Source organism: Ictalurus furcatus, chromosome 17 (genome assembly GCF_023375685.1).
Source record: "Ictalurus furcatus strain D&B chromosome 17, Billie_1.0, whole genome shotgun sequence".
Classification (NCBI taxonomy): domain Eukaryota; kingdom Metazoa; phylum Chordata; class Actinopteri; order Siluriformes; family Ictaluridae; genus Ictalurus; species Ictalurus furcatus.
Genome location: NC_071271.1, coordinates 13,014,250 through 13,036,376, shown reverse-complemented (window position 1 = coordinate 13,036,376; position 22,127 = coordinate 13,014,250). Strand labels below are relative to the sequence as shown.

The 22,127-nt window shown below is 38.4% G+C and overlaps 1 protein-coding gene across 2 annotated transcripts in view; it reads left to right on the top strand.

The window, feature by feature from the left end:
- The window catches only part of LOC128621842 (membrane-associated phosphatidylinositol transfer protein 3-like), a 64,050-nt gene extending 44,592 nt beyond the window's left edge, over window positions 1-19,458 (top strand). Inside the window, exons 11-20 of one of the 2 annotated variants that reach the window (XR_008388324.1) lie at window positions 1,152-1,300; window positions 3,770-3,886; window positions 5,335-5,451; window positions 5,551-5,699; window positions 5,986-6,135; window positions 6,307-6,490; window positions 8,415-8,543; window positions 9,138-9,492; window positions 17,936-18,037; window positions 18,669-19,458. Coding sequence is in view for 1 of the 2 variants with exons in the window: in XM_053647838.1 (XP_053503813.1) it covers window positions 1,152-1,300; window positions 3,770-3,886; window positions 5,335-5,451; window positions 5,551-5,699; window positions 5,986-6,135; window positions 6,307-6,490; window positions 8,415-8,543; window positions 9,138-9,446 (1,304 nt within the window). In the remaining variant the exon portion in view is untranslated. Of the gene's footprint in view, window positions 1-1,151; window positions 1,301-3,769; window positions 3,887-5,334; window positions 5,452-5,550; window positions 5,700-5,985; window positions 6,136-6,306; window positions 6,491-8,414; window positions 8,544-9,137; window positions 9,493-17,935 lie in introns of both variants that reach the window. The other variant, XM_053647838.1, reaches the window with a different exon arrangement.
- The last annotated feature ends 2,669 nt before the right edge of the window (window positions 19,459-22,127 follow it).

Genomic DNA, 22,127 nt, shown 5'->3' with positions numbered 1-22,127 from the left:
GGAAGGGTAAAGGCTAACGCATGCTTCCTCTGAGAATGTGTAGCCAGCCAACCGTATCTCATAGACACTGATAAATAGGCCAGTGTCACTATGGTATGTCATCATCTCCCACCCAGAGAGCATGGCCAATTTAGCTCTCTTGGCTCCTAGCCAAACTCACAATCTCCCAAACATAAAGTGAATGCTTTTCTGTTGCGCCACTCGGAAGCTGCCCAAACAAGCCCTAATAGAGTTGTGACACTAAGATACATTTGTGATTTGTCAGCATGGTGGCCCAGCAGGTAGTGTTGGGTTCTCACAGTTCCAGGGTCTTGTGTTCAATCCTGCACTGACTCTCTACAGTATGTCCACATCATCTCCTAAACACATGCTGGCTACCATAAAATAGCTTCTAGGTGTGAATGAGTGGTATTGGCCAGGCTCCAGATCTTCTGCCATCCTGACAAGCATGAAGCTTTTACTGCAGATGAAGGAATAAATAATTTTTTGCTCAGCTGGTTGCAGCATGAGCAGTCTTACAGACTAAATGTTAAAAGTCATGAACTGAAATTAGTACATCTGCATGTGGCAGCAATAATAAGAAGTGTCACAGAATAGTGCAACGAGATCACATTGTGAATGGCACTGCCATTCTCCGAACCTCGACTTGAGTGGGAATAACGGCTTCTCACAGATAAGCGGTGCTTACTACATGCACTCTGACAAATCCACCAAGGCTGAGAGATAAAAATGCCTTTTCTGAACCAAAATTGTCAATATACAGAACTGTCTGCATTTTACATCATAACATGTCAATCGATCCAATTATTTTTGTACAGTGCGAGTATATGGGATTTACAGTCTGAGTGATTAAAATGTGCAATGCGAGTTGTCATCAAAGCACATGATTTTAAAAGGCATACACTGTGTGCCTATCGTATTCTTTCATCTGTGTATTTAAGCTCATTGTACATTACCACTTAGCTGGCTTATTGTGCCGAAAGGTTTAATGTGACATTGATTCACTTTAAGTAGAACAGCTTTAATGAGACATTTATGGCTGCAATTTAGTGATATAATCAAATGCTTCTTGTGCATAATTGTGTATTAACAATGATTCTTCGGTCTGAGGCAAGACCATAGTGTAGACTTATTGTGTTTGTGTGTTTCAGTCTCCAGTAGCTGGTGGGGCTCTAAACGGCTGGACTATGCACTTTATTGTCCGGATATATTGACTGCATTCCCCACTGTGGCTCTGCCTCAACTTTTCCATGCCTCATATTGGGAATCTACTGATGTTGTGGCCTTTCTACTCAGAGTGGTAATACATAATCCTAACAGCTTTTCTTTGAGTATTACAAAGAAAGTATACTTCTATAACACAAATATACATCAGCTCACATTGGATCAAAGAGGCCAAGTCTCTCTCAAGCCAAGTAAATGAGATTTAAGGATCTTTGTACAATGGTGAGACAAATGAAAACCTTATTTGTTTATTTCTTTTATTTTTAATTTTATTTTACATTGTTTATTGCAAATAGGTGTCACAAAATTATACCAGGCTTAAGGTAGCAATAGACTATTAAGAACAATGGGCAGTAGATTTTTACTTTTGCAACTACAAATTTAATATACTATTTCTCACATTTATGTTGCACTATTAAGGTTTTCATTTGACTTACTCTTGTACATTACAGGCTTAGGATGAAGAATAATGGGAATAAAAGCCGCTTACTGCTCCAGTGTAGCAGTTCTAGCAGTACTAGTCTTCACATAGTGTGGCATTATGTCTGCAAGTACTTTTTTTGAACTAAAAAAATGATTCACAATTCACATTGTGAACTCTTTCATTAAACCTAAAGTCTACATTCAGGCCTCAATACCTAGCATTCCTTTTTAAAATCTTTGACATGTTACATATTTCTCATTTGGCACTATGTAGGTTAGATTGATGTGAAAACAAAATCTGAGAAGCAGAGTAGATCCTTCTCAAAAATTCATATACTGTCATGTGAAAAAATAAGTACACCCCATGGAAATTGTTGGTTTTTTGGACATATTTGGACAAGCAAACATTTGATCCTTTTTGAAATAGTGCCTATTAATAAAGTTGATACAATCTATTAAATGACACATGAAATTGACATTTTGTAGTCATTTTTACAATTTAAAATGAGAAAAAATCAGATCAGTCACATGGAAAAAGTATGTACACCTCTACATTAATCACATTTTCAAATCCATAAAATTAGGATCAGGTGTTCAGGACTGGGTGCCAGTGATTAGACCCTGCTTAGGGAGTGCAGGTGGAACCTGTCTTATTTAAATCTCGCACATCTATTGTCTTGTGTTCCCTTTGTTATTGAGGTGTGTGGTGTCATCATGCCAAGATCTAAATGGTTCTGTAAGGCCTACAGAAAAAAAGGTTGCCTATGAGTCTGGCAAGGGATTTAAAAAAATCTTCAAAGTATTTGAAATACATCATTCCACTGTAAGGAAAATAAGTGGTGCAGATTTCAAATGACTGCCAATTTGATCATGACTGGCTGTCTCAGCAAATTCAGCCCAAGAGCAGACCGTCTGATGCAAAAAGAAGTCTCCAAGAACCCAAAATTTCACACAATTTGCTAGTCAATCTTGCAACTGTTGGTGTCAAAGTGCATGCTTCTACAATTAAATAGAGATTTCACAAATTTGACCTGTGTGGGAGGTGTGCCCAGAAAAAGCCTTTGCTATCTAAAAAGAACTTTAAAGCAAGACTACAGTTGGCCAATGAGCATATAGGCCTTATATATAGACCAGCCCTTTTGGAATAATTTGCTCTGGACAGATGACTCAGAGATATAGTAGTTTGGCAACAGCAACAGCAGACATGTTTGGCGCAGACCAAAGAGTGCTTGAAGATAATGTGAGGCCATCTGTCCGAAAATTAATGTTGAACCGAAAGTGGACATTTCAACAGGATAATGATCCTAAGCACACTAGCAAATCCACCAAGGAACGGCTCAAAAAGAAGAAACTGAGGGTTTGGAATGGCCTAGTCAAAGCCCGGATTTGAATCCCATTGAAATGTTGTGGGGGGATGTGAAACGGGCAGTACGTGCAAGAAAACCCTCAAACATCTTGCAGCTGAAATAATATTACATGGAAGGATGGTCAAAAAATTCAGCAAGCCTACAAGAAGTTATTTCTGCTAAAGGGGACAGTACTAGCTTTTGAGGCCAAGGGTGAACTTGCTTCAAGTATATCAACTTTATTAATAGGCACTGTTTCAAAGATGATCAAATGTTTCCTTGTTCAAATATGTCAAAAAAGCCAACAATTTCAATGGGGTGTATTTATTTTTTCACATGACTGTAATCAGGCAAAGCTTTACATGCTGTATTATCCTGACTATGAACAGGCGTAGTGAAGCAAGCCTCTATTTCTTGAGTAGACTACACAGCAAAATCCCCAGTGTTGAATTAACACCTTCAGTGCTTATATATGACCAAATGGACACAAATGAACACTGACAGAGTTAAATAAACACTCTAGGTGTTAATTCAGCACTGGGGATTTTGCTGTGTAGCAAAATAGTAAAAGAGTTTGCTTTTGAGCCGAGTGATTTTGTCTGAAAATAGGCAAGTTATTTTTGTGATATTGTTTGGGACACTCAAATAATAGGGTACGATTGCATTGCATTGCATTAAAAAAAACATCCTGTACTGCAGATGCTGAGAGAATAGATTCCCACACTGTTAAGGAAGTGTGCTCATTGGGTGCCAGTGTGTGTTTGTGTGATTGACAGGTGATGCAGTGTGACTCTGTGAAGACTCAGCAGGCAGACAGGTTAGACCCCACTTGCTTTTCCCCTTCCAGCCTCAGAGAGAAATGGCTACGAAGACGCACACATGTTATGTTAAGGGTGAGTGATGCGCAATACAGCATGAGCATGCATAGCACATAGTCATAGCACATGCTCTTGTTATACCTTACCAATGGATTGCTAAAACAATTGTAATTAGACACATATTGTATAGTGTGTGTGTGTGTGTGTGTGTGTGTGCGTGTGTGTGTGTGTGTGTGTGTGTGTTCGCGTGTGTGTGTGTGTGTGTGCACGGGTGTGTGTGCGCGCTCCAAATGTATGTCTATGTACATAAATATGACAGTTTATGAGGCATGTTGTTACAGTCTCTACTGATCATTAGTTATTGAGTGACTTAATTAATGCAATTCCCTGAAAGTCTGAAAACGTTTAACTGCCTCATTAAAAACAAATCTACTCAATCAGGCCTATTGAATCCTGAGGGCTAATGATTGATAGAGCAGCTGACATTCATGAGAATTCATGAATCCAATCAATGCTGTCATGGTAACATTAATCTGGTTTACTTTGTTCAGGTATCTTCCTTTAAGCTTCATTTTGCATGTAGGTAATTACTCAAGGTACAGTGGAGTTCATTTGTTTATTTCTCAAAGGTTAGTTATAAGAAAACGTATACATTGATTAATCTGGTAGGTCAAATAGGATTTTAATATCATATAGTGTCAGTTGTAGACCATTTCAACAGGCAGGGTTCATATGAAAAGGACTAACAGAAGTCGTTCTGCATCACAAACCTGATGATGCTGCGCTTGTGGACATACATAGCTTTTATGCCTGTGTCTTACACTCACCCTCAGCCTCACTCTCAGAATCTCCACCCATCTCTTCCTGCACTACTGTGCTCCTCACTCTCTAATCTCTCCACCTGACAATTCAATCCTGCTCTCTCTCTCTTCTGGATCATTGGCTCTCTTCCCACATGAATCCTCTGGCTCTGTCTGACTTTCTGCATGACTGATTTCTTTTGGAATAAGTACACAATGTTCTTTTAAAATTCTTTGTAAATACCGGAGTGGGCAGAATTGGTGAAGAGTGTCTACAGGAATGGCGGCATAGGTCAGAATTCCTTCCGGAGCAGACGGGAGTAGGATTAAAAAAACAGTCCTGTGCCCACCTCTAATTCAATCCATCATAGATTATATCTGCAGGAAAGACGGAGACCAAACACAAAGCCTAATACTGTTGCATATAAACAATTGTAGTTATACCATTAACTACACACATGCTCGGTCTGCCTGCATCAGCGAGGACTTTGGGATTAATGGCTTGTTTGCAGACCCACAGAGGTTCAGGTCCAGTAAAATGAGATTTGAGGAGAGGACTATTAATATGGAATATGGAAGAATAAATGGAGACAACACCCACTTTTGGGCTGCATATTCAAGCGTCATTCTAATAGTATCTTGTTCTTCTGCACTATTGTAACAAATTTCAGAGATAAAAAAATAGAACGATGAAAACTATAAACAAGATTTTTGTTTCATCAGAACATTACTGCCAACCACAGAGTGAATGATGTCATTGTGACTGAGGAAAGGCCGCAGACTCTGGTTGGTCGCTTCATGTACGGCCCCCTGGACATGGTAACTCTGACAGGAGAAAAGGTAAGAGAGCAATGTTTATTAGCCCGATCTCCTGAAATCACTTTTGAGGTTTGTGTTCAGTTTTCTGCAGTTTAATATCTCTGTCTTTCTCTCCCGCAGGTGGATGTGTATGTGATGACTGAACCACACTCAGGATGTTGGGTGTACTTTGACACCAAAATCACCAATAGTAGCGGCAGAGTGTCCTACACTATACCTGACAGCAAAAAATTCCCTGTGGGAGTTTACCTTATTAAAATGGTTGTTAGGTATGTCAATTCCCAAGTACTCTAAAAATGATTTATGTCATCAGATTCTATGATTTAATTTTTGATTTACCTTTATTCACTTATGCATTTATTCATGTTGCATCCTGCATCAAATTGGGAGCATTCCCTTAAGGCTGTCTGTGTAGATTTTGGTTTGAATGGGTGCAAAATAACTGTCCAATATATGGTACATTAGTTTTTAGGGCCGTCAACATAATGTGTACTAAACATCAATGACAGTTTTGCTGTCATCTTTTCTTTCTTACCTCTATAATTTGCTGTACAGGGGAGACCAGACAAGTGCAGAAGCTTTCCTGACTGTGCTGCCACAGGGAATGGAGTGTGTAGTATTTAGCATTGATGGGTCTTTTGCTGCTAGCGTCTCCATCATGGGCAGCGACCCTAAAATGCGGGCAGGTGCTGTGGATGTGGTCAGGTGAGCAATTCAAGTGGGAATAAGGTAGAAGAGCAAAAACATAGAGCAAATAGACAGCATGTGGTGCTTATGATTTCAATACTGAGTAAATACAGATTATACTGATAATATAAATAAATATTAATGTAATGTGTACAATGAGAGTGAATGTTGATGCTTTACTGTATTTAGACACTGGCAGGACCAGGGATATCTGATCATCTACATCACTGGGCGTCCTGACATGCAGAAACAGAGGGTTGTATCATGGCTTTCCCAGCACAACTTCCCACAGGGCATGATCTTTTTCTCCGAGGGGTTGGTGCATGACCCACTGCGCCAGAAAAGCATCTTTCTTAGGAATCTCATTCAGGAGGTAGATCTTTTAGGCTGCGAAAAATGGTTGAAATGTATTTTCTTCTATGCAACAAAAAAATCTTTGTTGCTCTTTACATCTTCATTGGTCTGTACATTCTTGATCTTAATTCCACTCCATTCCACACCCTGGAGCCCCTTAAAAAACGAGTTGAATTGGGGGTTTAATTGTAGATTGTCATACTCAGCAGCCAATCAAACTATGTTATTTATACATATTGGATGTTTAATGTGTCATAGCTTTGATTTATGCCATCACACAGAAATTAAGTCAGTATATATAGCCAGCCATGAAAGCATGTGTCTATTAAAACAATTAAATATCTGAAAGTACTGCAATGGTAGAAGGAAGTCATCCATATTTGTTTGCAGATTTGCACCTGATGGGATTTTAATGAAACATTGGCCATTACTAGCCATTAATTACTAATAACTATTTCCTGTCAGTGTTGCCATTAGAATCGAGCCATTGGTTAGTCTGTTTTTTGTCTTACTGGTTAATGATTTACCGTTGATCATGTACAGTATATAGTGGTGGATTCAGCGATTGTTTTTATGTCAGAACATTTTTGGCTGTCAATTAAATTCTTTCTCAGAGAACTCTGCACTATTTGGCATTTGAATATCAACCAGGATCTCAGTCAAGTTGCTTGTCAATTCAGAAACCTGCTTGACTTCCACTAACAATCAAACATTTTATTCTAGGTGTGTGTTCATGTGTGCATATTCTTCAGGGTACTAGCCTTAGATAAAACAGGGGCTTTATTAATTGGATTTTGAGTTAAAATATTTTAGCAGCAGTTAACTTCTTCTAAAAACACTGGGTATGCTTTTAACAATAGGAATCAGCCATCTGGCTGGCTTGTGATGATTTTGGCTCAGTTGTAATAATGATGTGTTTTTTGTTTTTTTTATTTGCTCACAGCTGAAAGCTAATGTCCTCTTTGTATTATGTGAAGAGTGCATGTTCTGTAATGGATCATGTGCAAACTATTTTAAATTGTTTTCTAAGTGGCATAGAATGCATTGAGGCCAAAGGCACAGCCCACCACTTCTTTGTCCTGCCCTTTTATTTTCTTACCCACCTACACAAAAACACTCACCTTACATTACTTTATTAGAAATACCAGTACACCTGCTCTTTCATGCAATTATCCAATCAACAAATTATGTGGCAGCAGGGAAATGCATAAATGAGCTTCAGTTAATGTTCACATCAGACATCAGAACGGGGGAAAATGTGACTTCATTGACTTCCACCATGGCATTGCTAATGTCATAAAAACTGGTTTGAGTATTTAAGTACTGGTTAAATAAATAGAGTATTTGAGTACTGGTTTTCATGCACAACAGTCTACACGGAATGGTGCGTGTAGAGAATGGTGCGAAAAACAAAACACATTCAATGTGCCACAGTTTTACTGATAAGAGAGGTCAGAGGAGAATGGCCAGACAAGTGTGAACTGGCTATGGTAGCTCAAATAACATCTCAGAACGCACAACACGTAAAACCTGGAGGCAGTGGGGCTACAACCACAAAAGACAGAAAGAATAACAGGAATCTGAGGCTGCAGTGAGGACAGGCACACCGAATATGGACAGTTTAAGAATAGACCAAACAACATTTTTCCAATCAATCATTAACTGTGCAGTTTCTGTCAAATTTGTGAAAAATCCCAGGAGATCAGCAGTTTCTGAAATATTATTAAAACAGCATGTCTAAGACCAAAAACCACCATGGTCAAAGTCACTGAGATCACATTTATTCCCCATTGTGATGTTTGATGTGAACATTAGCTGAAGCTGTTGACCTCTATCTGCATGATTCAGTGCATATCACATATCACACTAGAACTTGCATTCTTCCAGTGCATGATATTCTCTGACAGAAAATCACAGTCTACCTTTTTTGTTGTTCTTGTTAGTGTCATGTTAATATCAGTTTGGCCTATGGCTCAGTGAAGGACATCTCCGTCTACACCATGTTGGGTCTCAGCCCTAACCAGATATATATAGTGGGCAGACCATCCAAGAAATACCAAAACCAATGCCAGGTGAGCTAACTATGATTCTTTATTGTGCTCTGCACATAAAAATGCATACCACATTTTCTAGGATATAGAATGCACTCCCTACATTCTGGATGCCTAGAGGGAAAAAATCAATTCATGTCTAGATTTCATGAATAGGTTATGACATTTATTGTCCTGAAAATGTGGTTTGGTTGCCATAGCAACTGTTTTGTATACAGGCATGATTATTATTAAAACACTTGGTTTCATTTCATTTAATTAAAAAAATGGATACATTCATAAATCAGTAATTTCCATGGCTTCATACCACACATCACAATATTTGCTATGCAATATATTATTTCTATTTGTGTGTAAATAGTGTAAAAAATAATTTTAAATTGGATTATTGGAAATTCAGCCCACTGAGTGTCATTCAATTTAAAAGTATAGTAATTGTCAGAAATAATACAAGTACTGCTTGTAATGCACTAAAATACTTATAATGCACAAAAATGCATAATTGGTGCATTTGAAATATATTGCTATTATTATTATATGTACCCTGCTCTATTTTATTAAATTTTTTTCCTTCCTCATACTCACTGTACCCTCTGTTTCTACTCTCATGTGCAGTTCCTCAGTGAGGGTTATGCCATACATTTGTCCTCACTGCAGTTTGGCCACCAGGTCAGATCCCAGAAGACCGCATCAATGCACATGATGCTGCGTAATAGCTCTTTTGGCCTTTTAACAAAGCCAGACTTTCTTCCCAAGCGCACACTCTTGCGACGTACCATGTCTGTGCAGCCGGCTGAGCTACCCAAGACACTGATTCCTAAACCAGAGCGCTCCCAAAGCCAGCCTGAGTATGATAAAGACCAAAAGTTTGGAGGAGGAATGTTTGTTCTGGGGGGCATGCACTTTGGTAATACCACTCCCTGACCACAGTGAGAGCGAAGGAGAGACAAGAGGAGAGAACAATGTCCAGGTAAGCCCCTTCTCTGGTGTATAGGGAGTTATATTACTGTGAAAATAGGTTGTTGGCTAAATTGGGTCTTGTTTATGATTTGTCTTCATTGCAGTATGATGAGAAAATGTTTACAGATACTAAGGCATCTTAATTGAAAAGTTCATGTTTACTTTTCTAAACAAGGAGACTAATGTACTGTAGAATAACTATAATGCTTTATCTTGCACTGTAATTACCTCTTGCAATTTTGTTCTAATGTTTGTCTCCAGTGGAATCATTAGGTCATCTGTAAACAGAGTTGGGTGTAAACAGTAAATGTTGCTGTAATCTAATTACTTTTTCTGATAACGCAGTAAGGTAACATATTACATTTTAAATTTATATAATTTGATTATAGTTACCGATGTCAATAAAATTACGTTACTTGCATTACTATGCATTTTTAAAATAAATCAAGTTTTGCCCCGAAGATTTTTTTCTTTAGCCCCAAATAATTTTTGTTTGTGGCTCAGGTGGTAGAGGTTTGAGGCTCAGGTGGTTCACTAATCGTAGCGTTGGCGGTTCGATTCCCGGCCCACATGACTCCACATGCCGATGTGTCCTTTGGCAAGACACTGAACCCCAGGTTGCTCCCAATGGCAAGCTAGTACCTTGCAAGTGTGTGAATGGGTGAATGAGAACCAGTGTAAATTTGTAGGTTGTAGGTTAAAAAAGCACTATATAAGTGCAGACCATTTACCATTTTACCATTTGTCACTACATAACTGAACATCAGTAAAAGAAGAGGGCTGTAAACATTGATTTGTCTGTCTTTCAGTCTTTGTAGAACTTGTGTCGTTGTCACACATTTTACATAATTGTGCTCTTTTCTTACTTCCATTGACACACCTCAGCTCTGATAAGTGCTCAATTAATCATTTGGAAGCCATCAATATTTTTCCTTTTAACCTGCAAATTAGTCAAACCTCTTTATATTTAGCATGCATCATACAAATGCGCTTAGTGGGAACTGGGAATGGGTTTCTATTTTATCTTTATTTTCAAGAGACTTAAAATTCAAATAGCAAATTAGTCATTTCTGAAAATTATTTAATAGCAATCCCAAGCATTAAATACATACAGTAGCCTGGTTGCAGTGAAGCATGCCATTTATGAACAGGTTTATGTATCATCTGCAGCATGCTCACGATCCACCCATCCATCCGTCTTCTACCTATCCCAGGGAGAATCGGGCACAAGGCGGGGTACAGGACAGGGTGCCAGTCCATCGCAGGGCACAATCATATACATACTCACACACCCATTCATACACTACGGACACGCCAATCAGCCTACCATGCACGTCTTTGGACTAGGGGAGGAAACCGGAGTACCCGGAGGAAACCCCCGCAGCACGGGGAGAAAATGCAAACTCCCCACACACAGGGCCACGGTGGGAATCAAACCCTCAACTCTGGAGGTGTGAGGCGACCGTGCTAACCACTAAGCCACCGTGTGCCCATGCTCACGATCCTTCATCCTCAAAACATGCTATTTGTGGATTAGTTGTAAGTCGTAAAGCTATTTATTAGATACTATTTATTTTGTTTATTTTTCTGAATGCAGTTTTGAAAAAACATATCCTAATTTTCGACAAAAAGGACCACCCTTGTCACGGTGTCATAGTGTATCTTTTTCACTGCTAACACGTCACTGTGCGGTATTTAAGCCCAGTGTGAGGGTATTGTGAAATTACATTTAAATATGGAACATGATGTTTCATGCTTAAAGTATTTCTCAGTGTACTTTACAACACCTAGCATGTGCACTGATAAAGGCTGTTTTGAAAAGTGTTTTGTGTAATACGTGCTAATTTTTATGTGCATGTGGGTGGCAGTTTGGATACAGTAATTTTTTCTGAGATGCCCATCCCTACACTGAATACACCAGGTTACACATGACAGGGTTTTGTTCAAGCATAACTATGGCTCATTAGAGCCTGTAGGGAAAAAGAGCTGACATCTTCCTGTTTTATTCTGTTTGGCAGAGCTTCTTTCCATCCAGAACAGCCTCATTGGTATTCACAGACATACTCAGGGAGCGCTATTATTAGGAACAGGTATTTTGTGGTCCGAGCTCAATGAGCTTCCTGCTCTGTAAACAGAAATCTGAATGCAAATGTCCAGTTGAGCTGAGTGTCTGGTAATCTTAAAACAGATTGCTCAGGCAGTCTCCAAATACAGCAATTACTTAAAAGGAATTTATGTTTGCTTCATGAGCTGGAAGGGAATCATGGATTGTATTATTTTCTACAAAGTAGTGCTTATCTTTTTTTTTCTTTTTTTTTCTTTTTTTAAACAAAACCTATATTTAGATGGGATTTTATGTGGATATGCCCTATTCCTCTTTTTCTGCAGCATGATAACCATGGATGTGGGATAGGCGGGGATGCCAGAACAGCATACAATCTATAGTAGCACAGACTACAGCTAGCATTTAGTATTTGTTTATTCAGAACCTGTAATAACAGGTAGGCTAACGTTAATAGGTTTGTTGGTAACACTAACACTGCACAATTAGTATTTGATTAGGCTATTTGTTTCAGTCAGTGTGTGTGCATTTGTATTTAATATAATATGTTATTACCGTATAATATGTATGTTATTGCCTATACCATACTACAGAACTATATCATTAAAATCCAGTGAAAAGTGTTTCACTTGGCTACACTGTCAAGAGAGCCATTTTCTAACCAGAAATAATTAATCTGTTGTATACTATGGCTGTGTACCTTGATGTGGAACAATATGTTTGCTGTTACATGTATACAAGCCATAGAGTCCAAATGCTATGCAATAAAACCTATTCCGCCTTCCTGCATGTCTGGCCATAACCTTCTCTTCTCCCTAATACCCAGCACACTTCGCCTGTGCCTTAAGCTTGCTCTGCCTCCATCTTGGTTTGACCCATCATATACAGAGCTCATAATGCCTGAGCTCTTCTTTTTGAGTTTCGTGAAGGTGGTAGTTATCAACCTTGACATTTGGGGATCATGCACAGTATGTCTGCAGGTCTCTCATACATAACATTACTTTCTAAAAACATAGACCAACACAACACACACACACACACACAAACACACACACACACACACACACACACACACACACACACACACACACACCTGGTTTGCAACCAGGTTCCCATTTCCACTGCAATGATCTGCTGCTATAAAATTCAGACAGGAATATAATGGCGATGAAACTCAGTCATGGTTGTTGAGCCCTTTTACTCCTGTGTCCTGCATTAGATTGTGTCTCTTGTGTGTTTCTCTTGTGAGCTCTCTGAATGGATGTTGATCATTTGTCTGTTAGGCCTGGATCAGCACTGCATGTGCACTTTACTGAATGTGGGCTTCTTTGATCAGATTTGTCTGAAGGGAATATTTTCTTCGTCTTATTGTTTCCAATAAAAATGACACGGAATGTCCATATAATTGTCACGAATCGAGGTTGAGCCAGAAGCAAGTGCAGATAATGACATTTATTGAAACAAACGTACTATGAAACAAAGACACGAACACAACTTGGTATAACACTGTGGCATGAAACAAAAACACTGAGAGATAAACAACAAGAGTCTAAGACAACGAAAGACAAGCAAACAGTGCAGACAAGGACGATATATACACACACGAGTGCTCATTAACAAAACGTGAATCAGGTGCAGGTGGTCATGTGACAGCTAGTGCAGTGCAGTGGCTGATGGGAAGTGGACTCCAGAGTTTCTTGATACGTGACAATAATCCTCTATTGTTTGTCTTTAAAATCATCCTGTCAGTTTTTCAACATGTATCAGGCATCTAGAGCTAGTATCAGCAACAATATCTATAACTGCACCTCTCCTTTTATTCAAAGAAGTCATGTATCAGATAAATATCAAAGCTCATCGAATGTATCCAAGAGTTCACAATATGAGCCTAAGCGCAGAATCATTTCTCAGTTAGTCGCTTGTGGCTGTAGCACAAATATAGATTCTCAATTGTTATCCCACTGACTGAGGACTCAATATTGTTGCTAGGCTGGAGAAAAAGCAGTGCCATGAAAGATTTGAACAAGTGCCACTGCTCCAGTGTGACTGTGGTTGTGCTCTTATAGGCATAGCTGATACTCAGCAAAAAAAAGAGAAACATCCTCTCACATTCAACTGCTTTTATTTCCAGCAAATTTCTTAACATTTGTAAATATTTGTATTAAGATAAAAACATTCAATAACTGAGACATAAACTGAAGAGGTTTCACAGACATTTAATTAACAGAAATGGAATAATGAGTCACTGAACAAAGGGGGGGGGGGGTTCAATATTTAAAGTAACAGTCAGTATCTGGTGGCCACCAGCTGCTTTAAGTACTACAGTGCATCTCATCCTCATGGACTGCACCAGATTTGTCAGTTCTTGCTGTGAGATGTTACTCCACTCTTCCACCAAGGCATTTGCAAGTTCTTGATCACGTCTGGGGGGACACATGGTTACATGTAATTTTCTACTGCAAGGACGATCAGCTGTCCTTCCTGTCTCCCTATAGCACTGTCTTAGGCGTCTTACACTACAGACATTGCAGTTTATTGTGCTGAACACATCTGCAGTCCTCATGCCTCCCTGCAGCAGGCCTATAGTATGTTCACGCAGGCGAGCAGGCACCCTAGGCATCTTCTTGTGTTTTTCAGAGTCAGTAGAAAGGTCTCTTTAGTGTCCTAAGTTATTGTAACTGTGACCTTAATTGCCTACCGCCTGTAAACTGTTAGTGTCTTAAGAACTGTTCCACAGGTACATGTGCAATAATTGTTTATGGTTCAATTGAACAAGCATGAAAAACATTGTTTAAGCCCTTTCCAGTAAGGGCCTGTAAAGCTTATTTGGATTTTACAAAATTATCTCTAACAAACAGTCTCCTGAAAAAGGGACGTTTCTTTATTACTGAGTATATATATAGCACTTATTGATCAAGGTTTCTTGAAAGAACAACAGACAGCAAATTGCACTTTTCCCACTAATAAATTTTTGCTCTTTTCTCACATTTGATATCCAAAGCAATTCAAAGTGAAACATTAGCCAGTGTTGACAGTCTTTTTTAAGTCCTGTACTAACAGAATTTACTCAATTAAGCTTCCTTGTAATTATTTTTCATTGGGCCATGAAAGAACTGGTAGAATATTGTATCTGATCCACATCAGCTAGTGTGTTCATGTTTTGCAGTTCTACAGGGTCAGGTGATATTTGCCCATTATATGAAACAATTCAACCCAATTACCTTTCCAAGGACCTCCCTGTGGACTGACCTCTTTCATGACCTGATCTCCCACGGACTGCTCAGCAGGCTTCATATGTCAGTCATAATACTGTATGATATATTGCTGTAATATGCCCACAGTGGTTGGAGTTTAAGAGATTTCATGAAGAGATTGCTAAAACATTTGGAGTCTGGCTCCTTAAAAAATGTGTAGCTATTTGTTGAATCCATCATCCTGTCATAGGTTTAATGAGGTCTGAATCCTCTCCCTCTCTATGTATTCTGGAGTTCGCAGAGCCATGACAGTCGCAGTTGAAGGTTCTTCCAATCTGGCCACGATGGATCATATTCAGGCATGTTTTAATGGGTTATTGCATTCATTCCACGGTTCCTAAAGTTTGCAGGTTGTTGCATGCAGTCTGTGCTTTATCCCTAAGCCTCCTGAATTCACACTGGATGCATTGGATCAAGCTTCACTTAAAGATCTCAGTCAGTCCTCACTGGACAGCAGCATTTACGTATATGTGCTACTGGCAGGAGAATGAGCAACAATGCCCTTTGATTTCAGTCTTCTTTGGCAATCAGTTATGAGTAGGTGAATTTACATTTTTACAGATGTCAATAACAGGAATTATAGACTTTTTCCACTGATCGCATCACCCATACACCAGGTGCAATTTCACTTAATGTACCTGCAAGAAGACCACATACAGGATATTGTAGCTGCAATTGCTAGCTTGAAAGCAGGCCATATATGGTGTTTTTCCAAGCATGAGCTTACTCAAAAATGTACTCAGAGCCTCTCAAAAGATAAACTCTTGCAACTCTCTTATTTTTGATGGCTTGGTTCCTGGTCAACATTATATAGAGTTCACTACAGTTTTCAGTGAAATTGACCTTCAATGGTATGAACAGATCCATTAGTGATAGGCAGATATTGGATTACTTACACTTTGTGTGAGTCTTCCCCCATCAGAAACATGTTACCCATGAATGTCAATTTCAACCCCTTTTGCATCACTAAGAGAAATAGTTCATCCAGCAGCTGAAAAGACTCCTCTATTACAGAAGTAAGTCATCCATATAACAGAGTAAAACAGAGGAGGAGGAGTACGGGGACCATTCTGGTGGTGTTCCAGGATTTACTTGAGGATGTCCTCAAGTAAAAAGAAAAAGATATATTTATAATGTCTCTGCAGATCAGCTGTGCCAACATGATGAGGACTTATTGCACAGTTACTTAAATTAAATCTCTTTACGCTTCTTAAGGAGATTATGCAAAATGAGGAGGGAGACCAAATTATACTCCCTGCTGTTTTTAATACTGAAAACAGATTGAGCTTCTGAAATTGCCTCAATTGGACTGTGAGAAAGTAATTTTGCCTCAGCATATTGTTTGCATAATATATCCAAACGCAATGTTTTCTCATGAATTGGGAAATGAAATGTTCTCAGATGTTGCAAGAGAACCACCATGGATCATTGGAGCATTGCTGCTCACAGGTTGAAAACCACTGGTTTACAGTATGTTATATCGTGCCTTAGGTGTTGATTGCCTGATTGTTAAAAAAAAAAAACAACAACCCATACCCCAAAGAAATTCTTTGCTTGCAAAGCCCCTTGGCTGAAGTTAGTGCCACTTTCCTAAAATGCCAGCACATGCTTGAAAGGCTTTAGGTGGCTGTTAGTGCTGAAACTTCAACTGCTGCCCTGGTGAAGGTTCTAAATTGTCCTATCTGGGTGTTTAAGCTTTTGTATGACTGATTTGGGCACAGTGTAACCCAAATTTGCCTAGCAGGGCCTTAAACTGCAACTGTATTCTTACTGACCAGAATCACTTGACAGGCTGTGAGGATTCCCACAGAGCTCCCAGCATGCAGCTGCTCTTTGAAAAGGAATAATATTGAAATGCTATCCATTTTAATTGCAGTCATGGAACCAAGGTGATTATTTTATTATCAGTCTTTAGTAGTCATGCACACTGTATTGATTGTGCACTTATTATAAATGGATGGGATGTCTCTTTCAAGGTTACAAAAGTTCACTCTTAAGCATGACCGTAAATGTGGAAGTTGATAGATTTAAAGTAACTGATATCTTGTATCTGCATTTGCAGTGTAGTGACAGGATACTGCATGCTGGGAAAGGAACCAGCTGAAGCTGTTCCCAGCTGTCTGTCCACAGACACAGAGCTCAAAAGAAAGGGGGGTTCCAAGAATATATTGATGTGCAGGGAGGACTACAATTACCTGCGTCTGGTTTACTTACAAGGAAGTGATCAGCTTCAGATCCTGGACTGAAAATTATGACCTTGTTAAGTAGATTTTGTACCCGAACAAAAATACCACCCTGAGCCCTGCCCACCACTTCAGACTGTGCTTCCTACAACTAGTATTTTACATTAGGCCTGGTGGCTTAAAAGCACTTCAAACATCGGTGCCATTTTATATGTAAATATTAACACTACCGTATTTATCAGGGCTTTAATGTCTCTAATATTCTATGCATTCTCTAGCACACCCTCTACATCTTCATTACTGTAAACAGAATTAAGATGGTGGAATGCACAAGATCTTTGTCTTGATAGAGAGTCCTTGATGTTGTAAAGGAACAAAGTGTTTGGAAAATGTTCTTTAACATTCCTAGGGGAGAGCTGAGGTCTTTGTCCACTCATCATATGAATTGTGTGATGTGGGAGGATTACTTTAGTCATGATTCTCAATTCAACATTGAAAGACACAAGGTTGTTTGAATGTCACCAGTAAGACTCACTGTCAACATCTTACATTTCCAAGGAACTATTTTTACCATCAGAGGTTAAACTCCTTCACAGATGTGAAATTATTATTAATGGTTGGTTAAATGACAAATTATCATACTTGTGAAGACAGTGAACTCACAGGGAAAGCATGAGCTCTTGTCTATTCCATTCTGCATGCATGGCACACATACTGTAGAGTGTAATGAAATGAGATTTCTGAGTGAGTTTGTGTGTTTCGTTCAGTTCTTTCCTACAGAGTGGAAGAAAAGGCAGCCTTGGGTATTTACTGTTCACTAAGTGGAACACATCAGCCTTCAGCTTTTGGATTAACTGTCAATTATTGACTAATGAACTATTTTAAGACACTGTGATCTTTGGCAAACCAACAGGTGAGCTTGTGTTTTTGTTCTATTTATCCTATCTCTTGTAGCTGCAGATCCAATGATGGAGGTCTGAGCTGATGTCAGAACAGAGTGTCCAGTATGTTTGTGAGGAAGATGCAGTGGCTGTCATTACGCAGTCCTCACCATTAGTATGTAGAGGCCACTTTCAAAATTTTGACCAGTCAATCTCCTTCTTCTGTGTAGCAGCACTGTGGTCAATAAGAACTCTTCATTTTTATATTTATATTTCAATAAAATGTTAGTATGTAATTTTGTACACTTGCATTGCCATGTGCTTTTGTATGATTCGAAATCTGTGATTAAAGATTGTAATGCAGGTGTTGTTTTTGGTCCTATTTAGATTACAAAGTGATAAGATTTTAGTTTGTTACAGTGACAGAGTGAATGATCTGTTACTATATGTAATCAGTGCATGTGTGTCTGGACATGTATCTTTGTTCAAAAAGGTTTTGTAATGAGTTTTTGAGCCAAGGCTTTTGACAGCTTTGCTATTTTGAAGGACCCTTCAAGGACAAAACTTTAAATGTTTGAATGAATTATATTTATTTCCACATAGAATAAACCTCATTTATGACAGTAGCAAATATTTGTAAACTAAAGAACCAAATTGTTAGATTAAGCTAGAGCAGTTCAAAGTATAGTAGTACCACAAATCATTCAATACCAAAATTGAAGTAAAGAGAGAGAGAAAAAAGTGTTAAACTGATTAAATTAGTTCCCACTCAATAATCATTCATTTATTCTTTCATTCATCTTCAGTAATCAATTTATCCTGGTTGTGGAGCGTAGACACCGATCCATCGCAGGCAAGTGTAATCGATGTTATCTATCTGGCTGTCTTGCCTGGCACTAGAAGATGCTTCTCTGTAGATGCTCTTACAAGAATCTCTGTGCAGAGACTACAGCAACAAATGTTTTATCATTGAATATCAGTGCAATATGATTTTTGACAGCATACAGTGTTTAATATCCAACCCAAATCCAATCCAACCCATATTTCTGTAATTTCTTATGTTTTCATACAAAGTTAGCAATAGGTTTGTTTTAATGGTTTTTTTTTTAAATATAATTTTTTAAACATTTTTATTTGTGTTGTTACATATATTTGTGCATATACTTGACAGAAGTGCCTAAGTTAAAAATGCTTAACTTTAAAATTTGTGAAAATGAAAATATTGGAATGGGACTTGTGTAAAAAATGTGTTCAGCCCCATTTTCACATTTGCTTGTGTCAATGCTCATTTATTTCTGCATTCGATATTTTCAAAAATAATGCCAAAAACATGAATAAACTTACAGAAAATGACTTGAGTGCATTTTTTAAAGACATCTTTTACAGTTCCAAAAGCGGTGTTCTTTTCTGTTTCTGTTTTTTTTCTGGAATCTCTATGTCAAGCAATTTATTATACCACACACAAAATATGGTCTTTTACACAAATTTTGAAGCTTAAAGTTATCAAACAACTAAGAAAGGATAGAAAAATAAATCTGATCTCTTCTTCATCATACCACTTCCCGCAGTATCATTCTGCACTCTAGCATTACTCATTATTTTTCTGTACTGCATGCTAAGTTCTGGAATTACACTGCCCTCCACTAAAATTGCCACCCTTGGTAAATGTGAGCAAATGAAGCTGTGAAAAATTGTACTATTGTACAAAAATACTCTGTTCTCATGGATAGCACACAATTGCAAATAAAATACAGGTTTATAAAGAAAAATCTTTGTTAAATATAGGTGTGCAACAATTATTGGCACCCTTTTAGTCAATACTTTGTGCTACCTCCCTTTGCCAAGATAACAGCTCTGAGTCTTCTCCTATAATGCCTGATGAGGTTGGAGAATACATGGCAAGGGATCTGAGATCATTCCTCCATACAGAATCTCTCCAAGTCCTTCAAACGCTGGTGGACTCTCCTCTTCAATTTGAAGGTTTTCTATGGGTTTCAAGTCAGGGACTGGGATGGCCATTGCAGGACCTTTATTTTGTGGTCAGTAAACCATTTTTGTGTTGATTTTGATGTATGTTTTGGATCATTGTCCTGCTGGAAGATCCAAACACGGCCCATTTGAAGCTTTCTGGCAGAGGCAGTAAGGTTTTCATTTAATATCTGTTGATATTTGATAGAGTCGATGATTCCATGTATCCTAAAAAAAATTCCAGATCCTCTGGCAGAAAAACAGCCCCAAAACATTAAAGCGTTTTGGGGCTGGGGCACAATATTTAACCGTGGACATGAGGTACTTTTCCATATGGCTACCTCTCTGTGTGTGCCAAAATCACCTCTGGTGTTTATTGCCAAAAAGCTCTATTTTGGTTTCATCTGACCATAGAACCAGATCCCATTTGAAGTTCCAGTAGTGTCTGGCAAACTGACGATGCTTGAGTTTGTTTTCGGATGAGAGTAGAAAAGAATCTAGAATTTTTCTTGAAACCCTTCCAAATAACTTGTGGTGATGTAGGTGACTTCGGATTGTAGTTTTGGAAACTTTCTGACCCCAAGACGCAACTAAATTCTGCAATTCTTCAGCTGTGATCCTTGGAGATCTTTTGGACACACAAACCATCATCTTCACAGTGCGTTGAGAAAATATAGACACACGTCCAATTCCAGGTTGATTCATAACATTTCCAGTTGACTGGAACATCTTAATTATTGTCCTGATGGTGGAAATGGGCATTTTCAATGCTTGTGCTGATTTCTTATAGCACTTCCCATTTTGTGAAGCTCAACAACCTTTTGCTGCACATCACAGCTATATTCCTTGGTCATACCCATTGTTATGAATGACTAAGGGAATTTGGCCTGTGTGTTACTTCATATTTGTACTCCTGTGAAACAGGAAGTCATGGTTGAACAATTTCCTGTTCCTAGTCACCCAGGTGTTCTAAAAAATGTAAAATATCGATGGAAATATATATATATATATATATATATATATATATATATATATATATATATATATATATATATATATATATATATTAAACAAAGATCAAAAGGTTTTCACTGCCTTCTTTGCTCATATTTACCAAGGGTACCAGGTGGAGGGCACTGTACCTGCTGACAAAACCAATTACATGTCCATGGCATCTGCATGACTTTGCTAATAATGAGTCTCATTTACAGTGATTTATGTCATGGTACCCCACTAATTTAAATGTGTAGCCTAGAATGAATGTTTGAATCTTCAGACTTCTTTTGTCTACAGAATAAAAATACGGTATGAAGCTGCAGACTGTCCATGTAGATCAAAGTCAGGAATGCAATAAGACTCCAGTCAATTCATTTTGCTCTGAAATGTTTGTGAATCCATGACAAAAGTGATTTTCAGACCTATTTCACTATGCAAAAATAAATACAATGAAATAAAAATAAATAAAATAAATACAATGTTAATGAGTATTGAATATATAATTTCATTCCTGCTCACCACTATTCAGCAGGATCTCAAATGCAGCAGGAACTTTAACCCAATCACAGAGAAGGCCCTGCAGGCTTAATTTTCTACCACAGTGAAAGAAATATAAACCGCCACAGAAGCTGTTGATCCTATTCTACACAGCCACCACTGAATCAATCGGCACATCTTCCATAACTGTCTAGTTTATCTCTGCAACTTCACGCTTCAAGCACATTTTGTGAAGTATAGAGGAACTCATTGACTGCCAGATCCCCCAGCCCTCCCCCCAACACACACCTATACCAGGGTGAAGAAGAGGACACATAAAATCATGGCCAGTGCCTCACATCCCAATCACCCTCCATTCCAGTGTTTTCCTTCACAGCAGAAACCAAGATTAAGCACCAGCTGACATCCGCACAGCTTCCTCATAAACAAGTTCTCACATTCATCATCTTTAATAAGTCGAAATGTGCACTTCACTGCATATGGCAATATCAGTCTCAGTGTAATTGCACACACTGAAACATTTGCCGGTATGATATTTAACTGTACTTTTTTCCCCCAGTCATGCATATTTTTTAAAAATATGTAGTTACAGGTGTAGTTCATTAGCTATTTCCCAGGATGTGAAAAAAGGCTGTCAAAAAAGGCTCTTGGGTGTCACTTCCTACTCCTCTAAGCCCTGGCCATACTTCTAGTGTGCAAAAAATATCAAGATACTATCATGTTTAATAAGCAATGGCAGATTCACTATGTCACACATAAAAACACATTCTGTCCTCATCATATACTGTATGTGAAGATACAGT